Here is an 18,951-nt window from a genome sequence, read left to right as displayed (position 1 = left end):
TTTGGAGATGAAATTGCTGTGAGTTAAACAACCGACAGTGACCTTTATATTTTTTCTTGTCAGGAATAATTCACAATTTTTTCCGAATATGTAGCGATTTCCGAGCATGCGGTTAGACAGGAATCTAAGAGCACGGCTTAAATTACTAGGAATGTAGCTATGAGCAGTCATCTTCATAATCTTGCTTGTCACAAGTATTTATCTGCAATCGAATCCTCAACCACAGTAGACAGAGGTGAAACATCTCTGCCGTAATATTTTAGACTATAGCACCATATATGAAACATTTTCATTCATGAGATGCATGTTATAAACTGCAGGAGCTCTCGAAAATGAGGTTTTTTTTCAATTTTGTTTTCAAGACCCAAATCGTTGACGTATCATATAGGGAAGTGGGCTACTTAAGCATTTGGATCTCTAGGAGCGTGTTGTAACCACATTCTGTTTATCTTCTTATTCTTTGAAACTCTCAGAATCAATTTTTCGGGTCTTTTTATAGATGTATTAGTACAATGTGGTACTACACACTATTACTAACTCATTTTCCGAAACGTAAAATCCAAAAACGATGTCAGTGCGAATGAGAATAAGCTTATGTAATGCGGGATTTACGACAATCTGCAGAATACAGTCAAATACGCGATCGTTATTATGCATGCAGGGAAACATGCGGTCAGAGAAACTGTACAAATTCTTCTGCATTTCAGCTGAGAATTATGGAAATGAATATACTGCACCTGATACTGTTAAGGAGGAGGCAAGGGCGATGAAGGCGGGCACGTCAGCCCGATGGAATGCGGCGTCATGCGTTACGGCAACGTAAACGCAATTTTCGGTACTTGGAAGAACAGCGTGCCTGTGTCGTCTGCTAGCTGCTTTGTGTCGCTGTGAACGCTGCAGTGGGCATGCGCGGATCTGCGGCCGCTTGCTTTTGATTGGCTTGCGCGACACGAACCGACAACAGCGCTTCAGTTCTCTAGACCCGAACGGTATCGCTACTGAATAACGCAGGGACTCTAATTCGAGTACTAGACCGTTCGGTGCTATTGAGTACGGAAACTATCGGCACAATGGCGGAAAGATACAGAATAGGTACCCAGTACTGTGTTGTCAGCTGATGGGTCGGTCACGAGAGCTCAGTGACTTCGAATGTGGGGTGGTCGCTGGATGGCATCCGAGTAACAAATCCATCAGCGGCGTTTCAGACCTTCTACAGCTGCTGAAGTCGGCTGTTGGTGATGTGACTGTAAAGTGGAGCACGAAAGGACAGTCACTCTAAACCAAGAGCAGGCAGACGTCATGACTTCGAAACTGCTGCAAGCAGTCCATCTAGGATAATGACAGTGCGAAGAGAGTTAAAAACAGTGGGCTACAGTGGTCGGGCAGACCCTCATTGCATAAGGTGCACATTTCTGTAGACATCGCTAAGCAGCACTTGAGGTGGTGTGAAGTGCGGCGCCATTGGACACTGGACGACCGGAAAAGAGTGATTTGGAGAAATCACGCTATACCGTGTAGCAATCGGATGGAAGAGCTTATGTTTGGCGAATCCCTGGAGAAAATTACCTGCCGCCGTTTGTACTGCCGACAGTGAGGTGGTGCTACTGTATGGGGGTGTTTTCCATGGCTAAAATCACAGAGTATAAATACCTGAGGAGTGAGCGTAGCCTACTGCGCCTGTTCTCAACATCAAACTGGGCTAGTCTCGCAGTACTGGGACGTCGCTGTTTGTCTGCAATTTGTGGTAACAGCGAAACTTCAATATTACACGTATTCACCTGTTTTTACCTACGTTTCTACACGTTTTAGTAGTAATAACAGCCACGGTGCAGTATTGTTGTTGCTACAGATCTAAAGAGAAGAAAGGAGGACCAGTTACTTTTCATGGGTACTTACTACAAATCTCTAATAGTGAATATCATATTGATGTGAGGCGCTTCATATGCTTAAAAATAACGAGACGCGCTATTATAATGTCTGGTATTGTAGAGTGTGAGGTAACGGGCGAGTTGAGACGCCCTGGAAATATTTTAAGTTCGGAGTTCGTGTGGCCGCACAGGCCGATCGGCAAGGCAGGGCCCGGCATGGTGCCGAACTTTAGCCGGGGTCCGGGAACCGCGTGGCTGCGAATTCCATGGTGACGCTGTGTCGATGAAAGAGACTCGTCTGCTGAGAGGGCCAAAGATGGCGGACTTTGTAAAACCATCTTGACAGAAATTTCACAGTTCATATAGAAATTAATAGCAGCCAGATGAATCATGATACCTCAAAAAGAAACATGCGCATTGCTATTATTTGCACAACAATTCTGATGGTGTAATCAGGTTTTCAATATCTTTATTAGTTTAAAGTCTAGTATCTGACAGTAAATTATACAGGTAACACCCAGCAACGAATTTCCAAAATATAAACGCTTCATCCGATTTTGTCGATTGCCATGGCTTTAGAAAGCTATTAGTGTAAACCTAAATTGGTATGAATTACAGGCATGTAACTTAAATAGTACATGAATTATTGGAGGTCAAAGTGGCCGATTACTGTCGATCGCGTCAGACCATAAGTACTCCACAGTTACGCGAAAAACGGTAGTAGCGTACTCATAAATATATTTATTCATCTATGTCTTTGTTTATATCCGATATAAACTATTCATGAAGAAATTGGTTAAATATTTACTGTGTTTTAGAAAGCACAGAGACATTAGGCTACTGGCCTACCCTTTGTTCTATTCCTTTGATATATATTTAATTTGTTCATGTATCTAATAATATGTGTTAGAGCATGTTTATGGTCCAGCCATAGGAATATTTACTTAATTTCAAGTTACTTAAATGTAACTCCAGTATTTCATATTTGCTTAAATATGTTTGTGAGTGTACATTCGCTTGTAGACATGGAGGGAGCGCTCGTTAATGGCGAGACTGTATGGAAGTGGGAGAGGAGGATCGTTTCGAGAACTCGAGGGGGGGGGGGGGCAATTCTGGACGGGGAGTACGGCACAGGACACGGAAAGTGCTGGACGCGACGGCGCGAAGGACACGGAGCCGTGGGAAAGACTTGGAGTGGAGCAGCGCTCGTTAATTGTTTAATTGTGAGACTGTATGGAAGTGGGAGAGGAGGATCGTTTCGAGAACTCGGGGGGGGGGGGGCAGTTCTGGGCGGGGAGTACGGCACAGGAGACGGCGCGAAGGACACGGAGCCGTGGGAAAGACTTGGAGTGGAGCAGCGCTCGTTAATTGTGAGACTGTATTGAAGTGGGAGAGGAGGATCGTTTCGAGAACTCGGGGGGGGGGGGGGGCAGTTCTGGGCGGGGAGTACGGCACAGGAGACGGCGCGAAGGACACGGAGCCGTGGGAAAGACTTGGAGTGGAGCAGCGCTCGTTAATTGTGAGACTGTATGGAAGTGGGAGAGGAGGATCGTTTCGAGAACTCGGGGGGGGGGGGGGGCAGTTCTGGGCGGGGAGTACGGCACAGGAGACGGCGCGAAGGACACGGAGCCGTGGGAAAGACTTGGAGTGGAGCAGCGCTCGTTAATTGTGAGACTGTATGGAAGTGGGAGAGGAGGATCGTTTCGAGAACTCGGGGGGGGGGGGGGGGGGGGCGGGCAGTTCTGGACGGGGAGTACGGCACAGGACACGGAAAGTGCTGGACGCGACGGCGCGAAGGACACGGAGCCGTGGGAAAGACTTGGAGAGGAGCAGTTTGCACGTGGTCGCGAGAGATAGAAATATTCGTAATGCCGACTTGTGCACTTGTGAGATTTCCGTGGCTTCTACAGTGAAGACGTAGTGTGTGTTTAGAAGTGAATATCTCGCGAGCTATGTTGTTGTAGCTAATTACTTGCAGTAGGAATATATTGTTTCCCTGTTATTAAACTTATACTTTACTTAATTGCTGGTCCATTGACACCAGTAAGTGTTTTGCAGAAATATACCGCATTCTCAAAAGTACTGCTACTATCGTACTCATCATTTAAAGTCGTTAAGATAGTACCTGCAGATTTTATTTAATTGCAATCTTTCATTTATAAATTTATATGTTACATTCATAATTCGCAATTGCCGAGTGATAGAAACCTTCGTCCATTCGATTCACGTGTGTATTCTTATCGTATACTGTAGACTCAGCAGTATTTGGCCTGTAATGCGGCAACTACGTATCCCAGCCCCTAGACAACGAAACCAGCCAACGTTGAGTAGGAGGGTACGTAGTTAAGGGCCACACATCACATCATTTCATTATATTATTTGAAAGCCCGCACGTTTCACCAATTTTTCTACAGGCACATTATCTGGTAAAGACAAACAGAAGCGAGACTCATTACTGTATATTACAGATGCCACCCAATGTTCCACTTGACTTCCGCTCTACACCCTGCAAGTCTCTGCCGTCTGTGGTAAACGGCGCACTGCAACGCGAGATCTCAACCCGGACACCAGTAATCTCTTCCCGACAGTTTGTGGTGACACTCTGGCTGTAACCTCTGTCCGCATCTCAGTTGGTACCATCCGTCTATTCGTCAGAGCCAGTGGAACGACCCTACGACCTTCCCGTACTGTGGTTCTTCTGCTGTTAGTATGATACTTCCAAGCCCTTTACGCCAATCATTTGGCCTTTCTCGACGACCAAGAGATGCATCAGCTGAGCATGCACCTCCTCTGGAGAAGTCATATTGTGATCTCCGCCCGAGAAGTTCCAGTAACGATAGACACATCCAATAGCCAGCATGTACTCACACCATACTTCTGCACCGAAAATCAAGTCGTATAAGAATGAAATTTTAACATGTCCCACATGTGTGGAAGAGGTGGAATATCAGTTTGCAAGTTTTGGTCCAGGTGTCCTTGATATAATACTTTCCGTTTCCGTCACTGCATATACACAACTGGCCATTAAAATTGCTGCACCACGAAGATGACGTGCTACAGACGCGAAATTTAACCGACAGAAAGAAGATGCTGTGATATGCAAATGATTAGCTTTTCAGAGCATCCACACAAGGTTGTCGCCGGTGGCGACGCCTACAACGTGCTGACATGAGGAAAGTTTCCAACCGATTTCTCATACACAAGCAGCAGTTGACCGGCGTTGCCTGGTGAAACGTTGTTGTGATGCCTCGTGTAAGGAGGAGAAATACGTACCATCACGTTTCCGACTTTGATAAAGGTCGGATTGTAGCCAATCGCGATTGCAGTTTATCGTATCGCGACATTGCTGCTCGCGTTGGTCGAGATCCAATGACTGTTAACAAAATATGGAATCGGTGGGTTCAGGAGGGTAATACGGAACGCCGTGCTGGATCCCAACGGCCTCGTATCACTAGCATTCGAGATGACAGGCGTCTTATCTGCATGGCTGTAACGGATCGTGCAGCCACGTCTCGATCCCTGAGTCAACAGATGGGAACGTTTGCAAGACAACAACCATCTGCACGAGCAGTTCGACGACGTTTGCAGCAACATGGACTATCAGCTCGGAGACCATGGCTGCGGTTACCCTTGACTCTGCATCACAGACAGGAGCGCTTGCGACGGTGTACTCAACGACGAACCTGGGAGCACGAATGGCAAAACGTCTTTTTTTCGGATGAATCCAGGTTCTGTTTACAGCATCATGATTGTCGCATCCGTGTTCGGCGACATCGCGGTGAACGCACATTGGAAGCGTGTATTCGTCATCGCCATGCTGGCGTATCACCCGGCGTGATGGTATGGGGTACCATCGGTTACACGTCTCGGTCACCTCTTGTTCGCATTGACGGCACTTTGAACAGTGGACGTTACATTTCACATTTGTTACGACCCGTGGCTCTACCCTTCATTCGATCCCTGTGAAACCCTACATTTCTGCAGGATAATGCACGACCGCATGTTGCAGGTCCTGTACGGGCCTTTCTGGATACAGAAAGTGTCTGACTGCTGCCCTAGCCAGCACATTCTCCAGATCTCTCACCAATTGAAAACGTCTGTTCAATGGTGGTCGAGCAACTGGCTCGTAACAATACGCCAGTCACTGCTCTTGATGAACTGTGGTGTCATGTTGAAGGTGCATGGGCAGCTGTACCTGTACACGGCATCCAAGCTCTGTTTGACTCAATGCCCAGGCGTATCAAGGCCGTTATTACGGCCAGAGTTTGTTGTTCTGGTTACTGATTGCTCAGGATCTATGCACCCAAATTGCGTGAAAATGTAATCACATGTCAGTTCTAGTATAATATATTTGTCCAATGAATACCTGTTTATCATCTGCATTTCTTCTTGGTGGCCGGCCAGAGTGGCAGTGCGGTTATAGGCGCTACAGTCTGGAGCCGGGCGACCGCTACGGTCGCAGGTTCGAATCCTGCCTAGGGCATCGATGTGTGTGATGTCCTTAGGTTAGTTAGGTTTAATTAATTCTAAGTTCTAGGCGACTGATGACCTCAGAAGTTAAGTCGCATAGTGCTCAGAGCCATTTGAACCATTTTTTCTTCTTGGTGTAGCAATTTTAATCAGTAGTGTACCATATACGAAAACACATGAGTTTATTAAATAACATACTGTGAATTCGATACAAAACTTATCTCAAACTGATGTCTGTTACGACAACAGCGCCAGTTGGAACCGAAATTTAAACACCCTATCGTGCATGACGTTGCATTCAAATTAACTTTTTGGTTGATGGTTGATTTGCTGCTCAAGCCGTTTAGACTGTCTTTATGAACCGTTTATTCCCTGTCGTTGACAGAAAAGCACACTCAGACGTGTAACAAAAATAGTTAACAGTAACCAAATTTAGTGTCTATAGGTATTTTGTAAAGCTGAAAATTGTTCTGTAATAGAAGAGTTTGTAATGTTACAAAGATTGTATGATAACTAGTAAAATATATATCTTGTACTTACCTGACACCGTATTGGAGTAAAGAACACGATCGTTGAAGTATAACGCCATGTTCATAGCAAAATCATCCGGATCGTATGTCACATTTACACAAGCTGTTAACAGAAAAAAACGGATAAATTGATGGTAGTTAACCTACTGATGAAACTAAGTAATGCAGTTGCACTGCTATTAGAGCTTAACGAATAGAATACAGGCTGTTGCGAAGCAGGAATCTATTTTTTTGTACAACCGAAATCGATATTTTGAATAGTAGAAGCTTTCGTGGCACTAGTAACTTATGCTAGATGTGAGGTACACATGACTGTTGTCCCAATATTAAAGGACTGAAATAAACTAGTGACACTATCTTAAGAAAGCGTAAAAATTGCCCTATCAGGTACTTGTTTCGCTTACTTTCCATGGTGGATATAAGTGCTACATATAAAATGACAAATGATGTTTGGAAACATTTACTGAATGTTTCCATATAAGGAGCCCATTGTCTGTTTTCTCATCACTGTTTAATTATGTCCCCTTCCGTTTGTTACCCTAGACAATTTTGTACACTGCTACCCATTAAAATAACGGATACACGAAAGAGGCAAGCAACAAACGTCAATTTGGCATGAAGTCTTTTGCATACTTGGATATGTAAATGATCAGCTTTTCAGTGCAATCTCATAAAGCAGGTTGGAGTAACGCCATCTACAGTGAAGAGCCAAAGAAACTGGTGCACCTGCCTAATACCGTGTAGAGCCCCCGCGAGCACACAGAAGTGCCGCAACACGACGTGGCATGGACTCGACTAATGTCTGAAGTAAGTGCCAGAAGAAACTGACGCCTCGAATCCTGCGGGGCTGTCCATAAATACGTAAGAGTACTAGGGGATGGAGATCTCTTCTGAACAGCACGTTGCAAGGTATCCCAGATATGCTCAATAATGTTCATGTCTGGGGAGTTTGGTGACCATCGGAAGTGTTTAAACTCAGAAGAGTATTCCTGGAGCCACTCTTTAGCAATTCTGAACGTGTGGGGCGTCGCATTGTCCTGCTGCAATTGCCCAAGTCCGTCGGAATGCACAATGGATATGAAAGGATGCATGTGATCAGGCAGGATGCTTACGTATGCGTCGCCTTTCAGAGTCGTATCTAGGTGTATTAGGAGTCCCGTACCACTCCAACTCCACACGCCTCAAACCATTATAGAGCTTCCACCAGATTGAACAGACCCCTGTTGACATGCGGGGTCCATGGATTCAAGAGTTTGTCTCCATATCCGTAAACGTCCATCCGCTCGATAAAATTTGAAACGAGACTCGTCCAAACAGGCAACATGCTTCCAGTCATCAACAATCCAATGTCGATGTTGACGGGCCCAGGCGAGGCGTAAAGCTTTGCGTCATGCAGTCATCAAGGGTACACGAGTAGGCCTTCGGCTCCGAAAGCCCATATCGATTATGTTCCGTTGAATGTTTGGCACGCTGACACTTGTTGATTGCACAGCACTGAAATCTTTAGCAAGTAGCGGAAGGGTTGCACTTCTGTCACGTTGAACGATTCTCCTCAGTCATCGTCGGTCCCATTCATGCAGGATCTTTTTCCGGCCGCAGCGATGTCGGAGATTTGACGATTTACCGGATTACTCATATTCACGAAACACTCGTGAAATGGCCGTACAGGAAAATCCCACTTCATCGCTATCTCGGAGATGCTGTGTCCCATCGCTCGGCCGCCGATAAAACTCATTTAGAGCTTGATAGACTGCCATTGTAGCAGCAATAACCGATGTAACAGTTGCGCCAGACACTTGTTGTCTTATATGTGCACTGCTGACCGCAGTGCCATATTCTGCCTGTTTTCATATCTCTGTATTTGAAAACGCTTGCCTAAAGCAGTTTCTGCGGCGTTTCAGTGTATATTCTATATATAAGGAATGATTACGCAGTGGGTTTCTCATTCTGAAATCAAATTTGAATGTTGTTTGTTTGAAAGAAAAACGCATTATGCTTCGTGTTCAAAGGAGATACCGAATAGCACGTGCTGGAGTCCGACATGGAATGGTTGTGAAGCATTGACACTCCAGTTATCTCTCCAGTAAATATATCTCCAGACATTTGGATATAGAATCGATGGGTTCAGGAGAGCAGTACCCAACGGCTTGCAGAATCTCAGCGGCCCCACGCGACTAGCGCCCGAGAGAACAGTCAAATCGTTTGCTTGGCTACGTGGGAACATTCAGCCACGTCACATAACTTGAGGCAGTAAATGGATCGTTTGCAGCGAGACAAGTATCCAGATTTACAGTGCGGCACTATGTGGAGGTCTTACAGTGTGTCAACGCGGCGAGCATTGTTTTGGCTTGTCTTGACATGGTAGCAGAGGGACGCACGCCGGCGGTTTTGTTCCCAACGAGGACACTGGGTGCGGGAGTGACACCACGTTATCTTTTCAGAATACCCTCAGTTCTGCGTACAGCATCACGATGGGGGCGAATATGCATGAGGAGGCTGCAAGATGAAGGAATGCTTGCCTGACTGCATGCGTCATTCTGACGTGGGCGCTGTACATAGTGTGATGGTATAGGATGCAGTTGGATACATTACACGCTCACCTCTGGACAGCTGGTAATTTGAATAACAGGCTTTAAATTTCTGACATGTTGATGTTGGTGGTTTTGTCCTATTTCCGCGATCTCCGTGACGGAGACCGCACGTAACCCATGCCGTCCTGATCTACCTCGATGTAGGGGATGTTCGAGTGCTACCCTGGCCAGCACGTTCTTCAGATCTCTGATCCATTTGTAAGTGGGCTGCTTCTATGTTGGCAGCGCTGTGTAGCGCTTTGCCTTGGATCTCTGACTGCGCATTCTTTGTAAGAAACTCTGTGGCTGGTGGGACTCGTTGTTGGAAGTTAATCGTCAGTAGTGTTGGCCAGTTGGAAGTTAGTCGCCAGCAGTGATGGAAATACTGTTGGGTAGTTGGAGGTGAACAGCCAGCAGTGATGGATGTTAGATGTGAGAAGCTATCATTGATGGAGGGTAGAAGTGTGAAGTGTTAGCGTAGGCTAACGATCTGTACATGTTCGACTTGGAGATTGAATATTTTTCATGATTATATTCAGCGATTTAAGTACAGACACACTCATTTAAAATAATGAAGTTTCACAATGAAAACATCTGGCCATAGATTGCCAGGAGACTAGTATGTCACCACTCAGCTGTTAGTGAAGTCTAGCACAGAGATGAAGTGACATGGAATAGCGTACACATACCTGTCATCAAAGCTCACTTCATTTCGATGCAATTGGAGCTGCTGCTGACAGAGGTGACAGCTCTGTGTATGTAATTTCACAGTGTGTGCAGGTTGATTTTGTTAAATGGGAAAAAGGTGCGGGACATGGACATACAGCCAGAAAGCTATTCCAAGGGAGGTGAACGCACTTGAAGATGAAGAGAAAAGATCTTTAACAGTATATGCTTCAAAAATGAAAGCATGATGAGGATGTACTAAGCAAGAAGAGTTATTTGTCTATGTTAGTGTTGTAGCTCCACACTTAACACAGCAATGATCTCGAGCACCATCATGTAGAAGCCACATTACTGTTTGTACCACCAAAGGCGCATTTTGCAGCAAGGGAGGGTGGGTCACCCACAGGAAGCGCAGATGTTCAAAAATGGCTCTGAGCACTATGGGACTTAACTTCTGAGGTCATCAGTCCCCTAGAACTTAGAACCACTTAAACCTAGCTAATCTACGGACATCACACACATCCATGCCCGAGGCAGGATTCGAACCTGCGGCCGTAGCGGTCGCGCGGTTCCAAACAGTAGCACCTAAAACCGCTCGACCACCTAGGCCGGCTGCGCAGATGTGCCTCGCCTGTGAGGCATTGTAGAATTATGACAGGTCTCATGAAGCGGTCGCCAGTAATCTCCACCCACATTGAGGCTGACCCAGTGCTGATGATTCGTTGTTGTCTTTTCGTGGGCTATCTCTATAGCCCAACGATTGTTTGGTGGAGGTTGACTACAGCGCTCTTACTAGAATTAGCTTCATCTGTGAATACGATGGATCACAGAAATCCCATCACCGTGCTGGCCTATGCAGCGAACCAGCGAAAAAATTTGATACAGATAGTAGCATTTGTCTTGGAGAATGTTCCACGTGGTCGTGTGACTTACTACATGCTGGTATGCCATTTCAAATATCTTCAAGTGGGTAGTGCATATATCCCCCACGGAAAGGATTTTGTCCTATACGTCCATATGACCTTCATTTATTCCTTATCCTTTCACGGATTGTTTCCTACTGCAAACTCTCTTCATACCTTCAAATCATATACAAATTTAATGCTGTATTCTTCCTACTACACTGTATAGGTGACATAAAATGAGTAAAATTTCCTTATTTGCTAACTCGCCCGGTGTTGTAATTTTAATGGCTAGCAGTGTCCATCTTTGGCTATGCCCACTTCCCACACACTTGCCTGCGGTGCCTATGAGAACTCACGAGGTAAGTTAAGTGCGTACCCCTCTGGCGCAGGTTGATGTTGAGCTGCGAGAGCAGGAAGCCGGTGCAGCAGCCGCACTGGCCGTCGGCGCAGGAACACGGCGACCGCGGGGCCCGTCCCCACACACCGGCCGACGTGCTGTTGTCCAGGGCGCCGGAGGCGGCGTGGGCGGCGGGGGTGGCGGCGACTGCAGCGGCGCGAGCCGCGCCCTCCTCTGAGGACAATGAAGAATGCACCATTTTCAAATGGTTCAAATGGCTCTGAGCACTATGGGACTCAACTGCTGAGGTCATTAGTCCCCTAGAACTTAGAACTAGTTAAACCTAACTAACCTAAGGACATCACAAACATCCATGCCCGAGGCAGGATTCGAACCTGCGACCGTAGCGGTCTTGCGGTTCCAGACTGCAGCGCCTTTAACCGCACGGCCACTTCGGCCGGCGCACCATTTTCACTCGCTCTCTTACTTTCTACTTTTATTTCCAATCAAGTGCTTATGTTTCAAATAAAAGGCATATTCACAAATGTGTATTGAATTAGTGGCTTGATTTATCGGGTTTTTCACAGTGGCTGCTCAGTGTACACTTGCGATCGCCACATAATACGAGGGTCGTTCAATAAGTAATGCTTCACAATTTAAAACGTCCTTGTTGGTGCTTCACATTTGATGTTCGTTCTGTACCAGTGAAATTTTGAACCGTTGGGCAGATGGCAAAGTCATCTGTCACTTGGTGCCTATATCCCGCGGTTTCGTAGGGTCGCCATTGTTGGTTTCGGGTTTGGCAAGGTTAATGTTAAGGGGTGGCTAGATGCCCTTTCTGACGCCACCCCGTACCCCCCCCCCCCCCACCCCCGGACGGAATTAGTGTACCCCAGCTGTCTGTGTCCAGTGTAATCCATGGAATAGTGTGAACGTGTTCAGATGTCCGCGAGTCGTGTAACTGAGGCGGGACTTGGGGACCAGCCCAGTATTTACCTATTGGGATGTGGAAAACCGCCTCAAAACTACATCCAGGCTGGCTGGCACACCGGCCCTCGTCGTTAACCCGCCGGGAGGATTCGATCCGGGACTGGCGCGCCTGCCCGAGTCTATACAAGCAGCGCATTAGAGCTCTCGGCTAGCCTGGCGGGTCATGGCAGAGCCATAGTACACTGTCAAAATGGCGTCTACATACGACTCACGTTACAAGCAGCGTGCTTTTATTGAATTCTTGTGTGCAGAAAAAGAAACCGTGTTGAACATCCATAAACATTCGTGTGCAGTGTATGGCGATGCTCCCTTTGATAGCAGTACAGTAGGACGATGGGTGAAGGAAGATACAGCCTTAGGAAGTGCGGAAACAGAGCTCCATGATAAGCCACCCTCGGGACGTCCTGTCACAGCCACTGCTCCAGACGTGCTGAATCGTGCGGATACCATTATTCGTGCCAAATGGCGCATCATAACTCTACAATTGGCTCTACAGTTCTTGGTCAGCATTGGAAGTGCGTCTGCAATGATCGAGACACTCGGATATTTAAAGAGGTGCTCTCGATGGGTTCCACGAATGCTTACAGCAGATTCTAAGAAAGGCAATTTTCTCTGAATAGTTGGAGCGTTTCGAGACCGACAGAGAGGTCTTTCTGTTACAGATCGTTACGGGGGACGAAAGCTGGGTGCACCACTTTGCGCCGGAACCAAAAACGCAGTTCATGGAGTGACATCATCCTCATTCACCACAAAAGAAGACATTCAAGACAACTTGCTCTGCAGGAAAAGTCATGGTGACAGTCTTCTGGGATTGTGATGGCGTCATTTTCGTGGATGTGATGCCAAGAGAGTCAACCATCAATTCAACGGCACACGTGAAGACTCTGAATAAACTCAAGAATCGTTTTCTACGTGTTTGATCGACGAGAATCCAACAGAAATTCTGCTCCAATACGATAATGCACGCCCACACACAAGTTTGAGAACACGGGAACACGTCGCTAAATTGCAGACCTGGCACCCACGGACTTCTCTGCGGGGAACACACTTGGAAGATGAAGGGAGTGTCAGTCATGCAGTGAAAACATGTCTACGCCAACAGGACAGGAGCTTGTACCAGTACGGAGTACATGTTCTTTCACAACGTTGGCCTACGGCCCTAGAACCTGATAGAGACTACATAGAAAAACAGGACATGTACAAGACATGTTGATGTATATTGTCACCAAATTCTGACTCTTAACAATAAATATGTTCTGAGAAAAAAATGTGGGGCATTACGTATTGAACGATTTCGTGCAATGACGGAAAAAAATTGCAACACCAAGAAATGAAATTTCGGGAATGCATTGTTTAGGTAACATACTTAAGTGATTGACATTGCCGGATGACAGGTTAATGTAAACGCGAGATAAGCCATTACAAATGCGAAATGCTGGTACATTAATAACCGATGTAACTGCCAAAATGTTGAATGCAAGCAAACAAATGGACATGCATTGTGCTGCACAGCTGCCGGATGTCAGTTTTTGGGACGGAGTTCCACGTCTGTTCCACTTGATCTGTCGGAACAGAGACGGTTAACGCCGCTTGTGGATGACGCTGAAGTTGTCTTCCGATGATGTCCCATACGTGCTGGATGAGAGACAGACCTGGTGATCGAACAGACCGAAACAATGTGTCAAGACTCCGAAGAGAATGTTGGGTTACAATACAACAGCGGTGTGTGGGCCAGCGATATTCTGTTGGAATACACCCCGTGGAATGCTGTTCATGACTCGCAGCGCAACAGGTCGAATCACCAGACTGACGTACAGATTTGTAGTCAGGGTACGTGGGGGAACCACGAGAGTGCTCCAGCTGTCATATGAAATGACACCCGAGACCATAACTCAAGGTCTAGGTCCAGCGTGTCAAGCGTGCTGATGCTTATCTGGCCTCCTCTTAACCGACACACGGCCATCACTGACGACGAGGCAGAACCGACTTTCATCGGAAAACACAGTAGATCTCCACTCCACCCTCCAATGAGCTCTCGCTTGACACAACTAAAGTCGCAAATCACGGTGGTTTGGGGCCAGTGGAATGCACGGAGCTGTCCTTGAAGTAACAAACTGGTAAACAGTTCAATGTCTCACTGCGGTGCCAACTGCTGCTCATATTGCTGCTGCAGACGTAGTGCGATGCGCCGGAGCCACGTACCGAACTCGATGGTCTTCCCTCTCGGCAGTGCCACGTGGCAGTCCGGACCCTAGTCCGTACATTCCCGCGACCACCGCTGCCAGCAATCACGAACAAAGGCTACATTCCTGCCAAGTCTTTCTGCAGTATCTCAGAAGGAACATCCACCTTCTTGTATCCTTATTACACGACGTCGTTCAAACGCAGTGAGCTGTTGATAATGGTGCAGTCGTTGTTTTACCGACATTCTTCTCTAACATCAACTCACTACGTTCAGTCTCAAAGGTAACAAACGCGCGTGACATTTACAGGCCGTATTTAAAGTCAACTTGATTTGCATCCTCATAGTGCCGCCAAGAGCGCCTCTCTTATCCGACTGGCGCCAAATCTGAACAGACGTCATCTTTCTCATGTATAAACATGCCTACCAACTTTCGTTTATCTCGAACAACTCTTTCTTGGTATTGTGATTTTTTCCGTCAGAGTAGTTTACTGAAGCAGGACGACATCTATCCTGACTCTTGCGTACGTTTACCTTATCTACACCAGCAGTTAAGTAATTTCTTACAAGTTTTCTTTGTGTGAAGGCTTTCCCTAACATTTGAGTTTTACATTGTGAATATTCATAATGTTATTTTTGCGATGATGGCTTGCTTTTTAATTACTTATTATTTTAGTTTATTATACGTCTAAGTTCTCAAGTAAGCAGTGATCACATCAATACATTTTAGTTGTAATGAATTAATTTTCATGGCAAAATCTTATAGTAATGATGTTATGAAGTCATTTTTATCACTTTTTGTAATCATCCATTTTTCTAATAGCAACAATTTTTATTTCATCTTTTATCATTTTATAAAGTAAAATTTTGCGTTATATCCTACATTATGACAAAACTTCGCTGTACGAAATGATAAAAAGAGTAATAAAGATTGTTATTATTAAAAAGTAGGTGAGCGTAAAAAATAACGAAAAGGACCTCATAATAACATTGGAAGCATATGTCTTAGCCTTTTCAGCTGAGGAGTTACAGTGCAACGTATTCAGTTATGTATGACTGTATGTAGGAGTTAATTTGATTTCTAAAATAGTTTCATAAAATTGACTATCCACATTTTTCTTCCTTTCTGAATAGAACACAGTATGCTCGTTTTTCAATAAATCAAAACCGATAATGATACCAGCTGTTTGACTTCAGGCTGAAATATTTATTACAAAATTAGGAATAACCCTTGTGAATCTAAGAAATAATTGCACTCAGAAATAAAAACGAAACACTAATCAAAATAAAGGCAATCTATTAGAAAGTTCACAACTTTGCACATCTGTGAAACCAAAATCTGATCCTGGCTGACGTTCTGTACCGAGTAGCTCCCCCCGTAGTAACAGTCTTGGATCCACTTGGCACGCTGCCCACAAAGTGGTCTAGACGTCGTTACATTTTCGACGGCAGCCCACCTGGGGACATCCAGTGTGTCAACAGGACTCCTGCGATGGCGCACAGCAATTCTACACCGGTCCGAAGCTTGCTCAATCGGATCTGAGCCAGAAGATACCGTTCGGTTGAATCCTGCCTCCTGAAGTAATCGTGCCCGTGAAAGAAAGGCTCAGGATCGGAAAATTCAGGACGAACGTATAACAATAGTAGTATCAGCTGATACGGCACTATCCTCAGTTAAAGTGGCGAAGAATGGCACGAACTTTTGAATGGAATGAACACTCCATTGAGCACAGAATGTGGAGTGAGAGAAATTACAGAAAGAAGGGCACAGTTGGGAGTAGCTGACATGAGGTTAGCGATAGACTTTAGATAAAAATTGAGAACCACGACGTAGACGAAGTGAATGAATTCTGCTTCTCTGGAAGTGGTACAACGGATGACGGACGGAGCAATGACAATATAAAAAGCAGACTAGCACAAGTTAAGAAAGCAATCCTCGCTAAAAGATCTCTGCTAGTATCTAACACAGGCCTCACACTGACGAAGTAAATTATGTGAATACCCTTCTGGAGAACTCCTTTGAATGGTAGTGAATCGTGAGCTGTGTGGACAAGTGAAAAGAAAAGAGCTGGGGCATCTTACATGTACACTCCTGGAAATTGAAACAAGAACACCGTGAATTCATTGTCCCAGGAAGGGGAAACTTTATTGTCACATTCCTGGGGTCAGATACATCACATGATCACACTGACAGAACCACAGGCACATAGACACAGGCAACATAGCATGCACAATGTCGGCACTAGTACAGTGTACATCCACTTTTCGCAGCAATGCAGGCTGCTATTCTCCCATGGAGACGATCGTAGAGATGCTGGATGTAGTCCTGTGGAACGGCTTGCCATGCCATTTCCACCTGGCGCCTCAGTTGGACCAGCGTTCGTGCTGGACGTGCAGACCGCGTGAGACGACGCTTCATCCAGTCCCAAACATGCTCAATGGGGGACAGATCCGGAGATCTTGCTGGCCAGGGTAGTTGACTTACACCTTCTAGAGCACGTTGGGTGGCACGGGATACATGCGGACGTGCATTGTCCTGTTGGAACAGCAAGTTCCCTTGCCGGTCTAGGAATGGTAGAACGATGGGTTCGATGACGGTTTGGATGTACCGTGCACTATTCAGTGTCCCCTCGACGATCACCAGTGGTGTACGGCCAGTATAGGAGATCGCTCCCCACACCATGATGCCGTGTGTTGGCACTGTGTGCCTCGGTCGTATGCAGTCCTGATAGTGGCGCTCACCTGCACGGCGCCAAACACGCATACGACCATCATTGGCACCAAGGCAGAAGCGACTCTCATCGCTGAAGACGACACGTCTCCATTCGTCCCTCCATTCACGCCTGTCGCGACACCACTGGAGGCGGGCTGCACGATGTTGGGGCGTGAGCGGAAGACGGCCTAACGGTGTGCGGGACCGTAGCCCAGCTTCATGGAGACGGTTGCGAATGGTCCTCGCCGATACCCCAGGAGCAACAGTGTCCCTAATTTGCTGGGAAGTGGCGGTGTGGTCCCCTACGGCACTGCGTAGGATCCTACGGTCTTGGCGTGCATCCGTGCGTCGCTGCGGTCCGGTCCCAGGTCGACGGGCACGTGCACCTTCCGCCGACCACTGGCGACAACATCGATGTACTGTGGAGACCTCACGCCCCACGTGTTGAGCAATTCGGCGGTACGTCCACCCGGCCTCCCGCATGCCCACTATACGCCCTCGCTCAAAGTCCGTCAACTGCACATACGGTTCACGTCCACACTGTCGCGGCATGCTACCAGTGTTAAAGACTGCGATGGAGCTCCGTATGCCACGGCAAACTGGCTGACACTGACGGCGGCGGTACAAAAATGCTGCGCAGTTAGCGCCATTCGACGGCCAACACCGCGGTTCCTGGTGTGTCCGCTGTGCCGTGCGTGTGATCATTGCTTGTACAGCCCTCTCGCAGTGTCCGGAGCAAGTATGGTGGGTCTGACACACCGGTGTCAATGTGTTCTTTTTTCCATTTCCAGGAGTGTATTATAGCAGGCTACTGAAAATTTAATGGACTGATAAGATTAGGAATGAAGATGTTTTTCCGCACAATCGGCGATGAATGGAATATATAGAAGCGCTGACTAGAAGAGGGGATGGGATGACAGGACTTATGATATTAGGAAACAAATTCAATGGTTCTACAAGGATCGTCGAGACCAAAGCCTGTAGGTGTAGGCCTAGACTGGAATGTATCCAATAATTAATTGAGAGTTTTGGGTGTAGCTGCTACTCTGAGATGAAGGCGTTGACACAGGAAAGGAACTCGTGGTGTGAAACCACCAAGATGACTGTTGACCCCAGAAACATATCTCAAAACAAGTTACGAGAGAAGTTACATACGACCAGCCCAAAACATGACTGACCCACCCCCATGGTAAACCTGTGAGACTTCTCCAGGTTGTGTTCTATATATACAGAGGGGTCCAAAAAATGTTTCCGTTGTTTAAAAGTCCATAACTGGAAAACTAATTGACGGAGTTGTCTCATCTTTGGTAGTGTAATAGCTTGTAGTTCCGGCAATCGCCACACAAGCGTTGTACTGCGTTGTTTTGTTTTGTCAGATCACAGTCGCCAGATAGTCAGCGTTTTGTTCTTAGTTGCACCTAGTTACTCGAGTAAACATGGCTGTCGCAAGGCTTACATTCGATGACAGGAAGTCAGTTTTGAAGTGGTATTTTAAGTACTAAAACATTAATGAGGTTCCACGGCAAAGGCGAAATGAGTATCAAACAGAGCCACAGACACGTTTAACGATTCGTCGCATTCGAGACAAATTTGAAGCCGAAGGCTGTGTTAAAAATGTACACAAACAACGATCTGGTCTACCTGTAACAGTAACAAGTCCAGCTAACTCCCGTCGTGTGTTACAACAATTCACTCTCTCACCACAGAAGTCTGTGAGACA

At 46.4% G+C, this 18,951-nt stretch overlaps 1 protein-coding gene across 1 annotated transcript in view; it reads right to left on the bottom strand.

Annotated features, from left to right (window-relative positions):
• The window catches only part of LOC124616257, a 44,819-nt gene extending 33,214 nt beyond the window's left edge, over positions 1-11,605 (bottom strand). The window contains exons 1-2 of the mRNA XM_047144560.1: positions 11,386-11,605; positions 6,879-6,971 (exon numbers count right to left, since the gene is read on the bottom strand). Coding sequence (XP_047000516.1) covers positions 6,879-6,971; positions 11,386-11,605 — 313 coding nt within the window. The remainder of the gene's footprint in view (positions 1-6,878; positions 6,972-11,385) is intronic.
• Between the last annotated feature and the right edge of the window lie 7,346 nt (positions 11,606-18,951).

This window comes from Schistocerca americana, chromosome 5, assembly GCF_021461395.2.
Source record: "Schistocerca americana isolate TAMUIC-IGC-003095 chromosome 5, iqSchAmer2.1, whole genome shotgun sequence".
Classification (NCBI taxonomy): domain Eukaryota; kingdom Metazoa; phylum Arthropoda; class Insecta; order Orthoptera; family Acrididae; genus Schistocerca; species Schistocerca americana.
This window is presented reverse-complemented; position numbering and strand designations above follow the sequence as displayed.